The following is a 14,069-nucleotide window of genomic DNA, read 5'->3' as shown; positions in this document are numbered from 1 at the left end:
CCCCGGCTCTGGGCCTCTGACACCCACTCTGGTTTGTGGTGGTTGTTCAGCTGTCCCGTCGTGTCCGACTCTTTGCGACCCCATGGACTGCAGCTTGCCCAGCCTCCCTGCCCCTCACTATCTCTTGGAGCTTGCCCAAGTCCATGTCCACTCTGATTATGGAGGATTTAAACATTGCTTTGAATTTTCTGTATTTAGCAGCCTTTCAACACTGAGCGTTTTTTATCATCTTTCTTAAAGCACAAGGAAAACTAGTGTGTGCCCCTTTTTAAGAACAGGAGCGGGCCTGCCTCTGCAGATGGAAGCAGCCAGAGCGCAGACTCAGGAGCCAGGCTCCCGAGGCCTGTGCTCACCGAGACTCAGTCTTCTTGGCTGTAGGATGGGGAGCTCACCGGGTACCCTGGAGAAACGCACGTCTGATCCACACATGTGCCTGGAATAGCCTCTGGCTTGTGATGGGCACTGTCTACAGCATTTGCACCGATTATTCTTAAATTTGTCTGGAAACTGTGAGTGAGTCAGTGACAGGTGGGGGCGGGGGCTGAGTTTAGAGGGAGATGAGGCGCTTACCAAAATCGGCGACGGCAGGTCTGAGGTCAGAGGGGTTTCCATGTCCTGACGGGGGCTCCCTGAGCCCAGCACCCCCCTGCCCTGGGCAGCGGACACCCAGTCTTGCCACTGGAGTCTGAGGGCCTGGCTGGGTATCCTTGCTCCCAGCCTCCCAGCTGCCTGAACTCAGCCGAGCCAGGAGGCATTCCAGGCCTTACTTCCTCACCTGGAGGGCAGGTGTGATCCTCCTGTCCTCAGGAGCCTGTCCTGGGGACTCAGAGAGCCAGGCTGTGCCAAGCGCATGGCCTGGTAAAGGGCTCAGTAAACCTCAGCTGGGCCCACCCCAAAGACTTATCTCAGGCCCACAAGCCTTTCTGGGAATCCTTTCCCGTGCATCCGGGGCTTGCGTTTTTCCTTGGCATACTCCAGCATGTGTGCCGGGCACCAAAGGCTGCCCCATCATTGCCGCTTTATGTGGAGGAAGGAGGGCTGGGAGCACTCCCGACCCAGGGGTTATCTAAACCGTGCTGGGTGAAAAGATCTTCCTCCTTTTTTGGGAATAAAGTACAGGCAGATACATGGCATATAAACAGATAAACTGTATGCTGAGAGCACAGTTAGGGGAAATGTTGAGAAAGCCCCTTGGGGTGGGGAACAGGAAGGCCCAACTCCGGGAAAGAGGATTGAGAAACTGAATTCTGGGAATTCCCAGGGGTAGGATCTGCGCTACCCCTGCCAGAGGCCCAGGTTCAACCCCTGGTTGGGGAAGTAAGATCCCACAGGCTGTGGTGTGCAGCCAAAAAAAAAAAAAAAAACACCCCAAGACAAAAAACCATTGAATTCTATACACAACGGAGTCCTGGGGTCATAGGACCAAGAATTAGGTCTGGGGTCTGGGGCCACCCTCTGCCTAGGCCAGGCTCTCACAGAGACCCGGGGGCTAAGAAACAAGGAAAGTGCATTTTCTCTTATTTCCGGAGGGGCTGACAGTCTGGAATCAAGGTGTGGCTGCTGTTGGTTTTGTCTGAGGCCTCTCTGCTCAGCTGGGAGGTCTCCCCTCTGTGCGTTCTGTGTCCTGAGCTCTGCTTATGGGGACACTGGTCGGATTGAATCAGGGCCCGCCCCAGTGACCCCAGTTTTACCTTGCTCTCATCTTTGAAGACCCCACCTCCGTAAAGCTACCGTCCAGGGCCTTGGGGTTAGGCCTTCAACGTGTGAATGCGGGGGCACGTTCCAGCCCACAGCTGAATGGTGGTCTGGGAGCTGGGTACAGTAGCTGGGAGGTGGAGTCCGGGAGGTGGGGGGCCAGCCCCTTCGGTGGTCACGGCCAAGTCTCTGGACAGGCTTGACAGGTCCCACCACCATGTTACAGATTGCACGTGCTTGTCCCTCGGTCCCTGGGAGCCGAGGTGACCAAGAAGAGTCAGGGCCATGTGGTCCCTGCCCGACTCTCACCCCGCCTCCCACCCTCAGTGATGACGCACCGTTAACCTCCCTGGGTCCAGACCAGGCCTGACCGTCACCCCTTTTCTTTCCAGGTCGGACTACGATGACTGGAGACCGTCCCTGGCCAGCCTGCTCCAACCCATTCCATTCCCCAAAGAGTGAGTCGCCCGCACGCCCCGGGACCCTTTGGCCTAAGAGAACAGTCTCCAGCATCCACCTTGGCCTTAGTGGGGGGAGTGGTCAGGTCATGTGATGCACCTGGGGACACCTCAGATGACAGAGGGAGGTGGAAGTGTTGGTCCTCGGCCGTGGGACCCCGGGAATGTTCACACCCCCACCCCCCAAAATGGGAACACCACCTCACTGCGCGGTTGGATGGCTTCACTGAGCCACGAATACAAAGCTGTCTGCACTGGCCTTCAGGCTGTCAAATCAGCGATGCTCACGGAGCATCAGATGGAGCTGGGCGCCTGCCCCTCCTGTCTCTGAGGACCAGAGTGAAGATAACGCGGGTAGGACCGCTCCGTCTGGGGTACAGTCAGATGCTGAACGCTCCCTTATTATCCCCATGACGGTGATCTCGCTCCACAGTGAGCTGGGCCAGAAATGGACCCTTTGGTCTCTCTGGATGGTCCTCATCCCGGTATTGAATTTATCTGGGGGAAGAGGGAGAAAGCTGTCTGATGGATAATGGCCCGAGGAGAAGGCTCTGTCTCCACAACCAGGGCCTAAAATGCCTGCAGGCCTCTGTTTTGATAGATGCGAAGCAGCGGGCCCCAGGAGGCCACCACGAGCCCCCTGCGGAGCCTATTAACAAGGCCGTGTTTATGAAATGCGGCCCTCCAAGGGGACATTACCCTCGGTAATTGGCCCATTTGCCGGCCTGGCTGGTCCCTGGAGCCCCCAGGATGTGCGACCGGAGAAATCCGACTCCCAAGGGCAGTGGCGTCATGGGCTGCAGCCCTGGCCCGGCGGCCCGGGGGACGCACCCGACGGTGAGCCGTGACGCAACTCTGCCTGGGAGCGGTCCCCAGCCGCCGCTCTGATGCGAGCCGGTAATTAGCGCCGCCGTGCCTTGATGGTGGAGCGATTAACAAACACACCTGGGTCCCTGGTGCCCACGTGCAGACACGCTCACGTGCACCGCGCTGAGCGCCGCTCCTGTTCACTCGGGCGGGCCCCGGGCGCTCAGCCTGTTCCCATTGTGACCACGTCCTGTCAAGTCGGGACACGACGTCCGTGTTGCCCGCTCAACTTGCTGTTTGTGCCTGGGACCAGGCCCGCCGTCCCCAGAGGCAGGCCTGCGGGCCACTGTGCTGTCCTCGTGATCACCCCGCTCACTGCAGTCTTCCCCTTGTTTCTGTTCCAGAGCTCTCGCACACGAGAAGTTCACCAAGTGAGTATCCGGGCAACACCTGTTACCCTCTTCGGGACGCCCGTCCCCTGTCCTGTGGGTGTCCCCCAGCGACCAGCCATCCTCGCGGCCAGTCCCCGACACGTGCATCCAGGGAGGCGAGGATGGCGCCCCCTGGAAGTTCTCCTGAGACACGTGTCCCTCCAGGCCCGCCCAGGCGTCTCCTGGTGCTGCCAGCTGAGCTGGCACCCCACCCCATCCTCAGGCCCCCGTCCCTGTCCACCCCAGCCAGAACCCCGGGCGCGACCCTGTCCCCACCCCGTCTCTTTCAGGGAACTGAAATACGTGATTCAGAGGTTCGCCGAAGACCCTCGACAAGAGGTGAGGCCGCCCCACCCCTGGCGGGCACGCTATCCCGGCTGCAGCAGGGCACTCATGGTTTTGCTGGTGCCTCCCTGGCCCCCTAGGGCATCCCGACAGTTCACATGGGCCCCCTCCCCTGCCTTTGCCCAGACACAGCCCCTGCCCCGCGTGTCTGAGCCTGGCCCGTGATGCCAGCGTTCTACGGTAAATGCGGGCTCACAAGAGGTATTTCCCAGCGGCGGTTTCTCCTTGGAGCACAGGCCTCGCTTTAGAGCCAGGCCGGCACCAGGGCTCCTAACTGCATCTGAGATCACAGCACATCCTCTCTGCCGTGCTGAGGATCAGCGGGCCAGGGACGACACTGCGCTGGGATCTTCCCGGGCACAGTGGCTGAGGGCTGCCCCAAGGGGCCACTCCCTGCCTGCAGCAGGTAGCCTTCAAGGGGAGCGAAGCCTTGCAGCCCAGGGCCCCTGTGTGTGAACGGGACTCAGAGTGGGCTGGGCGCCCACCCCAGCCATGCTCCCATCACGCCAGCGTAAGGGCAACAACCAGCCTTCGTGAGGGGCTCACCCTGCGTCACACACACACACTTTCTTGTTTAATCCTCACGGCAGCCCTACAAGTAGGTGCTTTTATCACTGCTATTTTGCACCAGAATCACCCTCCTTTCAGAGTTGAGAAAACTGGGGCTACCTGCCCAGGGTCACAAGACGGGTGCCCTGGCTGGGACAGGAACCACACCCCGGGAGTCGGGCTCCAGAGCCTGGGTAGGACCCAGCCCTGCATCACGCACAGTAGGCGAGGGGGAGAGGGGCTATAGGGGGCTGCCCCCGGGAGCTCAGGCCCCTTCTCTGCACATGGAGTCTGGGATGTGAAGGGGCTGGCTCCCAGGCAGGGACAGAAGGGCACCCAGGCACCCCCAGCAGAGCCGGAGGACAAGAAAGGCGGAGGAGGAGGAGGTTATTCTCAGTGGGGCCAAGGCCATGCTTTAAAGCCTTGTTCTGGAAGGATCCGGAAAGATCTAGTTCTAAAGCACCGCTGTGTGTGGTAGTCTCTCAGTCGTGTCCGACTCTTTGTGACCCCATGGACTATAGCCTGCCAGGCTCCTCTGTCCATGGGATTCTCCAGGCAAGAATACTGGAGTGGGCTGCCATTTCCTTCTCCAAAAACAGTCCTCAGGCACGGAGCAGTAGATGGAGCTTCTGAGAGTCTGGGTCCCAGAGATGTCCTCCACCGCTCTTAAACCTGAGCCATTCCCTGCTGGAGGCAGAGTCTGAGTTCTCCCAGAAAGGGAGGCTTTATTTCAAACCGACTTTGATGTTGATGAATGAAAGTGGTGCCAGCTGCTTCCCAGAGCAGAGCCGCGGCCCAAGTGCCGGGAGCGGCATCTCGCAGGCGGGGTTGCCCCGCGAGGACACGGCCCGCAGCAGGCCCCCGCCCCGCCTCGCCTCGCCTCCCACTGCTGTCGCCTCCCCCAGCTCTCCTCCCCTCTTCCCTCCTCACCGCCTCTCTCCCCCATGCCCCTCCACCCTCCTCGCACTCGCCCTCTCTCCCCTCTCCTCCCACCTTCGCCATCTCAGATGGAGCCAGTGGCTGTTTTCTTATAAATCATTGGCTGGATCTGCTGCACAGAGTTCCGTACTCTGGATCTCTCATTTCTTTGAAGTAGCTCAGTTGACGTTCGGAGGGGAAATCAAAGCCTGGCTGCCCCTGCATGCTGTTTACTTGTGCGGGGGTTGTGATCAGTGGACTGTCTGTGAGCAAGTGGCTCTTGGCAGCAGGTCGGCCTTCACTCCTGAGGGAAGTGATGGGGCTGTCGCCTCGTTCTCTGCTGAGGACACGGAGGTGGAGGAGGAGCACAGGCCTTTGTCTGTCTCTCTCTCTGCAGTTATAGCAGGGCCAGGGTAGATGTAGGGTTCCTCCCACATATGCACACGTGTTTGCACACACGCACGCGCCCACAGGTGGACACACAGCACTCTGGGAAGGGTGACAGCCGTGGAGAGAGCTGGGGGCATTGAGATTGCCCGTGCTCTGCACAGACCATTTTTCCTAAAGGAGGATGCAGGGTCCCAGAGAGAGAGAGAGAGAGGGATCGGTGGGACAGAGCCGACGCCAGAGGATGGTGCCCATGAGGGTGGAGCAGGGGAGAGGCCGACCCGCAGGGTTGGAGGAACAGATGCCCCACAAGTGAGGGTGAGGGATGCGGGGAGCGGACACCACACTAGGGAGGGGCGGGGCGGAGGTTCCGAGTGAAAGGAGAGCAAAGTGCAAGAGGGGGGACTTGGAGACACGGGCGGGGGACTGAGGCCCAGACAGGAGGGAAAAGCAGCTTCCCCATCAGAGGCACAGGAGAACGCTGTGGAGGTCCCTTCTCCCCTCTGCCCCAGCTTCACTGGGGCTTCAGACTGGGCGAGTCTGGCTTCATTCAATGAGGACTGACTTCATTCTGGGCGACTAGACAAGCCCGGGCCTGGCCGTCCATCTCTAGGAGCTGGTGGCAGATGGCTGGAGTTCCCCCTGTATGTGGTCATCAGTTTTTCCTTGAAGGCCTTTCCTGGAATTTAGGAGAAGGCTGGACGTGTCCGGGCTAAACCAGGTTGAACAGGTTCCTTAAGCATTGAGCGTGGGGCTCGTCCGGGCTTTGGGTATTGGCATGCGTGGATCGTGGGCCCCCATCGCCGTGGGTGCGCAGGACTGACCGAGCGCGTGTCCTCTGCCGCAGGTCCACTCGTGCCTGCTGAGCGTGCGAGCCGGCAAGGACGGCTGGTTTCAGCTCTACAGCCCCGGAGGGGTGGCCTGCGATGATGACGGGGAGCTGTTCGCCAGCATGGTACGTGGGGTGCAGGGGGCACCAGAGCTCTGTGTGGGCGCTGGGTTCACCCCTTCTGAGCAGTGAGAGAGCTGCCCCGTGCCCGCTGGGGCCTGCCCTGAACTTTCCAGGCGAAAAGGATGCTGGTGGTGAAGGCGGTGATGGCGACACCAGCCCTGAGTGTCACCTTCCCATGTCTCACCCAAGTGGGCACTGAGCCAGAGGCCCCCCAGAAGCGTGAGGAGGGACGCTTCCTGTTGCCCCGTTTTAGAGCCGAGGCATTAACTGCTCAAGCTGGTGGGTGGGTCCACTCTGCACTCCTGCACCGTGCACGTTGAGGGCACCGAGCACTTGGTGCAGGAGCCCAGAAGCAGGTCCCCTCCCTCGTCTCATCCTTGCACTGAGAAGCCAAGGTCAGGGTGAGCGGCCCACCTTGGAAATGACGGCTCTAGAGGCCACCAAACCAGGAAGCACACCCTTTGGCGGCTTCCCCTTTCCCCCACACGGGGGCCAGCACCTCACCTGACCACGTACTGTCTTCGTCTTCAGGGCAACCCACTCCCTTAACTGCTTCTCTGTTGACAAGCACAGAGAGGTGCAGGGGCGTGCGCGAGGTCACACAGGCCTCTGGCCTCCACGGCCCTCCCTGTGCTGGGCCCACGCTGTCTGGAGCCGCCCTCCTTCCAGCAGCAGAGGGAGCTCAGAGGCCCCTTCCCCAGGGCAGATACCGCTCCAGGCAGCCGGTGCTCTCGCCGAGCCCGCTTCCTGACACAGCTAGCTCTGTTCCACAGGCACACATGCCCCAGAGCGTGAGAAGGCACAAGCCTGGGCCAGCTGTGGCTAAGGTCACCGCCCTGCCCCGCGCTAGCCTGATGACCTTGGACCAGTATCTTCCCTCTCCAGCCTTCAGTGTCCTCGTCTGTGAAATGGGGGTCATAGTCCCAGCGTCTTGGGATTACTGTGGTTGTGGTGATACTAGATGCGAGGCGCCTGGCGCTCCGTCAGCGCGCACAAGTGACGGCTGTGGTTCCTCTCGTCTCTGCTGGGCAGCCAGTTCAGCGGGGTGAGCAGCTTGTCACGCCCTCTGCAGTGAACTTAGGCTGGAGTTTGTGCTGTGACAACAGGCCCCAACTCTGCCTCTGGATCCTTGCTTGGAAAGGGGCTTATTTTTAGGTTCCTTTTCTCACGCGCTCACTCACCACTCCTCATCACCTGCTGCCTGAAGGCCCCCTTCAGAGTGTCCTGTGCATCCTGGAAATTGCCGGCCTTGCCTGCCTGCACCACCTCTCTCTCACTTCTCCTGGGCTCCTCTGATGTCACGGTGTCACCATGGCAACGTTCCGTGGTGTGCCACCCCCCACCTCAGTGCAGTGACTGTGAACGAGAGAAGCCGGGAGCTGGCAGCTCCCCAGCCTGAGAGATCGCATTTGTGAGCCAGAATTGTTAATGATGGCGCGGAAAAGGGTCTATGTGGGGAAGGAAGCAGACGGCCCCTGGATGGCGGTGCAGCGTTGCCACGGAGACACGTGGCACAGACGCCGTCCCCTGGATGCGGCTGCCGCTTCCAGCCGTGGAAGGGCACCTGCTCCCCTGTGAAGTCGGGACGAGCAAACCAGGTGGCTGGGGACCCTCAACCCCGAGCCCCGCCCGCAGGTTTTCTGGACAGAAACCGATCTCTGTGCTGGAGGGCAGTGGGTTTACAACGTCATGATAATTGCAGGTGCACAGCAGAGTGAGTCAGTCACACGTGTACACAGATTCACTCTTCTTAAGATTCTTTTCCCAACTAGGCCATTACAGAGTACTGAGCATACTGAGAGTTCCCTGTGCTACACAGCAGGTCCTTACTTGTGAGCTGTTTTATGTACAGCAGTGTCAATCCCAGTATCCCAATTTATCCCCGGCCCCGACCCTTTCCTGCCGGTAACTGTTTGTTTTCTGCATCGGTGACTCCTGTTTCGTATGTAAGTTCATTTGTACCCCTCCTCCTTATTAGATTGCACATATACGCGACATCACAGGATGTTTGTCTTTCTGCACCTGACTTACTTCACTCAGTATGACAATCTCTAGGTCCATCCAAGAAACACAGTTTTCTTAACAGCTGTCCCACACATAACCCAGATGGAGCAGAATTGACCCGTTTTTGGATTTCTGGGGCAGGTGTCTTCAGGGCCTCAGAGGGCACTGGGGACGAGGAGACACGGCTCCACCTGTCCCCTGCCCCGCGTGTGCAGCCGGGCCCTGTGCACGGGCCTCCAGAAGTTCCTGCCAGGCTTGACTGTGCCTAGAACCCAGGGGCCCAGATGTCTCTGTAATTGCTCACTCCCCGCTGACCCCCAGCCCACCCCCTTCTGCATCTGTGGTCTGACTCTGCGTCCCTCCCAGGAGTGGACCCTGCAGGGTGTGTCCTTCTGGGACTGGCTGACCTCAGGCAGCGCAGTGACCGCAAGGTTCATCCCGGTGGGAGCCAGTGTCAGAGAGGGGTCCCCTGAACCCCTGGGGAGGGTCTGGTGATGGCTTCAGATCTGGTGTCCAGACAGGATGTGGGGTGTGTCTGGTCAGTATCTTCCGGCCTCACAGTCTTTGGGCCACAGGGAGGCACTGCGGGGCACAGCCTGTGGCGGTCACAGCCCCTCACCTGGCCTGTGTCTCCTCACAGGTGCACATCCTCATGGGCTCCTGTTACAAGACCAAAAAATTCCTGCTCTCCCTGGCGGAGAACAAGCTGGGACCGTGCATGCTCCTGGCGCTGAGGGGGAACCAGACCATGGTGGAGGTGAGGAGCCAGCCCCATGCCCTGGCCAGGCGGTTGACTCTCCCGGGCCCTCCTTGCTGACGGAGCACCTTCCAGGAGCTGGGCCACGGCAGCAGGCGAGGCAGCCCTCCCGAGCTTGGCGGGGCAGGAGGCCTTCATCAAACTGTCTCCTCATCCCACGCTCATTAACTCGTGATCGTCTGTCGGTCTCAGGGATGGAGCAGGTTTCTATTCTGTCCTGCCTTTTGCTGCAGAACAGACCACCTCCAACCAAGCAGGGGCTCCAAACAGTGACACTCATTTGTTTTGCTCCTGGGTCTTCAGATGGTTGGGCTCCACCAACTGCTTCTCACTGTGGCCTCTCATGGGGTGGCGGTGGATGGGGGCGGGCGGGCTGAGTCTTCCCGAGGCTGCCCCCTCTGCATGCCCAGTGCCGTCCTGAGGGGACTCAGCAGCTGGGGCTCCCAGGCCACTGTTGGCACCGTAGCCCTGGCCTTAACCTGCCCGCTCGCCAGCCCCGGCCCTCGGTCACCTCTCTGTCCCCCAGAGCCCCCAGCAGCCTGGGGCTCCTGAGCCACTGTCCAGGGAGACCAGGCAGAAGCCACGTCTCTCCTCTGGCCTAACCTCAGAGTCAGGCGGTGTCACCATCTAGCCACCAGAAGGGAGTCAGCAAGGCGGGACCCAGGGGCAAGGGCGGGAGTTAGATTTCACCTGTTGGCTGGGAGGGCGTCAAGCACTCAGACCGAGGGGAGGGAGCGTGGTCTGTCTCTTGGCTCCCCCAGCCCCTGAGCCCAGCCGCATTGTGCGTGCTGCGTTGGCCGGGTGCTGCTGGCACGCCGGTGACACGGAGGGGGTGCCGGGGCAGGCGACTCCCCAGCATCACGCAGAGGGCGGGGGGAGGACGACCGCCGATCGCAGGGCGCCCCTACCCCGGCCCTCCGCACGCGCGCGGGGCCCTCGCGGCGCTCGGGACAGGCGAGGGTTGGGCCGCCCAGCCTTCGCAGAGTGCCGGCGGCGACGCGCCTCCCGCTCTCGGCAGATCCTGTGCCTGATGCTGGAGTACAACATCACCGACAACAACGACACGCAGCTGCAAATCATCTCGACCCTGGAGAGCACGGGCGCGGGGAAGCGCATGTACGAGCAGCTGTGCGACCGGCAGCGGGAGCTGAAGGAGCTGGTGAGCGCGCCCTGGGACCCCCTTCCCACCGTGGGCCTCTGCCTCCCTGACTCCTCTCATGTCCCAGCATCCAGGGGGCGGCTGGGCTGGCCACCCCCTCTTCCTTTAGGGGCTTTCACGGTCTCAGTTCCCTGTGTTTCTTGGAATCACCTCTCTGATAAACCGCCTGCACTCGGGCCTGGCCTCGGGGTCCTCCCTGAGACCAAGACCGTCGTGTTGTCAGCCACTGCTGCCCTGAGAGGTGTTAGCTGGAGGGGTGGGGGGTCCAGGGTGAACGCTCAGGGAAAAGCGGGTCGTAACCAGCTGGCTTCTGTTTGCAGCAAAGGAAAGGCGGGCCCACCAGGCTAACACTGCCCTCCAAGTCCACAGTGAGTTGGTCTCCTCCTGGGGGCCGGGTGGAGGGAAGAAGGTGGGCTGGCCCCCCCTGGGGTAGTGGGTAACAGCAGGCAGCCTCTCTTGATGGGGAGAGGTGAACAGGGACTCAGTGGAGCTTCGCAAGCCAGCTTTTCGAGACTAGAACTGCTGCAGGAAACCAAACGTGATAAGGATTATTGTTAATATGTTGCAAGTTATGCATGATAGCACAACTAACGGCTCACAGAGGTTGTGCGCTCACGTGTCAGATTCTGCGCTAACAGTTCATTTTATCTTGACACTAAGCCTGTCGGGTCAGTGCCTCTTCCTTTCCCATTTCACAAGGTCTTCGGGGATCTTAGTTCTTCTGTCCTGCCGCTCCCCTGTCCTTGGCACATAGCTTCCACTCCACAGTCCAAAAGAGCTGCTCAAGCTCCAGCCATCTAATCTCCATTCAAGCCAGGAGGAAGAGGCAAAGAAGAACACTCCCCCTCTTCCCTTTATGGACCTTCCTGGACGTTCCAATGGACACATCTGCTTGTATACCATTGTCCGGGTTTAGCACATGGCCCCACCTAGCTAGGACGTGAGCCTTAATTCAGGGCAACCAGTTGGCAGCTAGCAGTCAAGGATTCTATCACAAAGATGGAAGGGACCCTCAGCGACCTCAGCATCTAGTGCTCACATACTCAATGATTCCCACAGGCCTTAGTGTTGAGGGGACCTCAGTGTTTGCAGGCGGGGAATGGGCACAAGCCTGGGAAAGAGAGAGGGTCAGACACACACACACACACACTCTGTGGGAGGGACATGGCCTCGGAACCCCCAGTGGTGACTCAGGGTGTGACTCAGCGCTCCCAAGGCTTTCTCCAGCCAGGCAGCTGCCACCCACAGAGATGTGGAGGCAGCCCCCCACTCCCGGACACCCCACTTTGTCTCCACCCACTGGCCCATGCTGTCCCCCCAGTTAGAGCTCTTCGTGGGGAGGCCCCAGGCCTCCCCTGAGACCCCCGCCTACCCGTTCACCCACCTGCAGGACGCCGACTTGGCTCGTTTGCTGAGCTCTGGCTCCTTCGGAAACCTGGAGAACCTCAGTTTGGCCTTCACCAACGTAACCAGTGCCTGCGCTGAGCACCTCATCAAACTGCCTTCTCTCAAGCAGCTAAACCTGTGGTCCACTCAGGTAGGCATGGCCTGTCCACTAAGCCCTCCTCCGTGCCTGCCCTGCACCATCCTCCATGGCCAGCTTTCTGCCCAGGGCCCATGGGCAGATCCCCACCCCCCTCTGCAGCCCAGCACCCACGCCCCCCCCCAGGGTCCCAGGCCAGAGGAGGGCTAGGCCCTGTGAAGCCCAGCGGCCCATCTCACAGTCGGAGCTGCCGAGGCCCAGAGCAGGGGCGTGCCGGGCAGAGCCTGGGGGAGCTGACGCAGGTCTCAGGCCCCCGCCCGGGGCGCTGCAGGCAGCCCGTGGGTCTCCTCCGGGTGATGTGAACGTGCGGCACGCAGCGCGCTCTGTCCTGTCCGCACCGATCCGGCTCTTAAGCACTTACTCACCAGCACGTGTGCTCACCACGCCCCCGTGAGGTGCAGGCCCACCAACACCTCATCTCACAGCCGGGGCCCCCAGCTGCCCCCCCGTCCCAATGGTAGCCACAAGTTGCTGGGCTCACAGCCCCCCTTGACAGATAGTAGCACCGACTCTGGTTGGGGAGTGGGGCCTTTGCTGGGGCCACGGCACCAGCAGACCGGGCCTGGTGTGAACCCAGATCAGGGAGGTGGAGTCTCTGAAACGAATGAGAGCAGCCTCAGGCCTGGGCTGGGTCCCGGCGCCGGGGACCCAGCCCAAGGTGCCCGGGGGAGGCCTGAGGCGGGCCCCCTTCTGAGGGCGTCTCTCCCGCAGTTCGGAGACGCCGGCCTGCGGCTCCTGTCGGAACACCTCACCATGCTCCAGGTGCTGAACCTGTGCGAGACGCCCGTCACCGACGCTGGCCTGCTGGCCCTCAGCTGTGAGTCTGCACGCCCCTCCCCTCAGGCCCTTCTCCGTCCCCACGGCACACGGGGCACCTCGCTGAGCACCTCCGGGCCAGGAGCACAGCAGGGGGCTCTCCCCACCCCCATGGAGCTGATGTCCTTGAGGACAGGAAACGTGCGAGGCCCAGCCCGTCCCCTCGCGTGGTCCCAGCCCGAAAGCTGTCGTCACCGCGGGGTCCCTTTGGGCCGGTCCGCAGTGGGCAGCAAGCTCTGGGGACACTGGGGCACAGGCAGTGGAGGGCCACGGCAGTGACCGCAGCAGGGCAGGCCCCAAGAGCTGGGAGGGAATGTGGGCCCGATTCGGATCAGCTCCTGCCTGAAACAGACCTCTGTACCTCGCGGCCCCCAGCTGCTCCCCTGAATCCCCACTGCCCAACTCCGTCTCCTGAACAGAAGCCTCAGCAACTCAGCCCCCAGCTTTTCCATCCCGTATCTCCAGCTACCCCTGGCAGGGTCTCACTGACCTGACGACTGTCTGTCTGTCCGTTCCCATACAGCCATGAAGAGTCTCTGCAGCTTAAACATGAACAGCACCAAGCTCTCTGCGGACACCTATGAAGACCTGAAGGTAATCCCTTCTTGCCCTTGCTTCCCGCCTTTGCACGTGCAAAGGTCCTGAGGTGGAGACGGTCGGCATGAACCAGCTCTGCAGCAGACGTGACTAGAGAGAGAGAGAGGAGAGCTTGGGGCCAGACTGCATCAGCCCTTACATGTTGTGGCAGGACCCTAGATTTCATCTGAGTTCAGTAGAAAGCTTGCAGAGGCTCCGAGAAGGGCAATGCATTGTGCTAAAAGCTTGTTTCTGGCTGTTACATGGAAAACGATTCTGAGGGAGAGTACAAGCAAGGGTAGCACCATGGAGAAGGTTTGCAGGACTGGAGCTGTCACATGGGCAAGAGCTGGGACCAGCCCACCAGGCTAGGCTGGCAACTTAAAACTGGGGAAAGACAGAGAATCTTGAGTGGTAGAAGGCAGACACATTTGTTTGTTAAAAAAAAAGCGTGTCTCATCAGGACTGGAGGCTCCCAGGCCTAGCGCCCTGGGGAGGAAGGGCTGGGCCAGGAGACATGGTGCCATGAGTGCACCAGCCCCTGGGCAATCCTGGAAGCCCACCTCCAGTGTGGCCCCCTGGCTCCCAGCTCAGTCAGACCCGCAGCCCAGGGCTCACTCACTGGCGAAGCCTCCAGATGGCCTTTGGAGCACCCACTGTGTGCCAGGCCCA

General features: G+C 60.8%; 1 protein-coding gene across 1 annotated transcript in view; it reads left to right on the top strand.

Moving 5' to 3' along the window:
- Positions 1-14,069, top strand: part of LOC120873249 (c-Maf inducing protein) — a 205,459-nt gene that overhangs the window by 188,479 nt on the left and 2,911 nt on the right. The window contains exons 11-20 of the mRNA XM_040254068.1: positions 2,088-2,153; positions 3,365-3,391; positions 3,682-3,730; positions 6,438-6,545; positions 9,187-9,303; positions 10,322-10,462; positions 10,783-10,830; positions 11,853-11,999; positions 12,717-12,822; positions 13,345-13,415. Coding sequence (XP_040110002.1) covers positions 2,088-2,153; positions 3,365-3,391; positions 3,682-3,730; positions 6,438-6,545; positions 9,187-9,303; positions 10,322-10,462; positions 10,783-10,830; positions 11,853-11,999; positions 12,717-12,822; positions 13,345-13,415 — 880 coding nt within the window. The remainder of the gene's footprint in view (positions 1-2,087; positions 2,154-3,364; positions 3,392-3,681; positions 3,731-6,437; positions 6,546-9,186; positions 9,304-10,321; positions 10,463-10,782; positions 10,831-11,852; positions 12,000-12,716; positions 12,823-13,344; positions 13,416-14,069) is intronic.

Source organism: Oryx dammah, unplaced genomic scaffold, assembly GCF_014754425.2.
Source record: "Oryx dammah isolate SB20612 unplaced genomic scaffold, SCBI_Odam_1.1 HiC_scaffold_13, whole genome shotgun sequence".
NCBI lineage: Eukaryota > Metazoa > Chordata > Mammalia > Artiodactyla > Bovidae > Oryx > Oryx dammah.
This window is presented reverse-complemented; position numbering and strand designations above follow the sequence as displayed.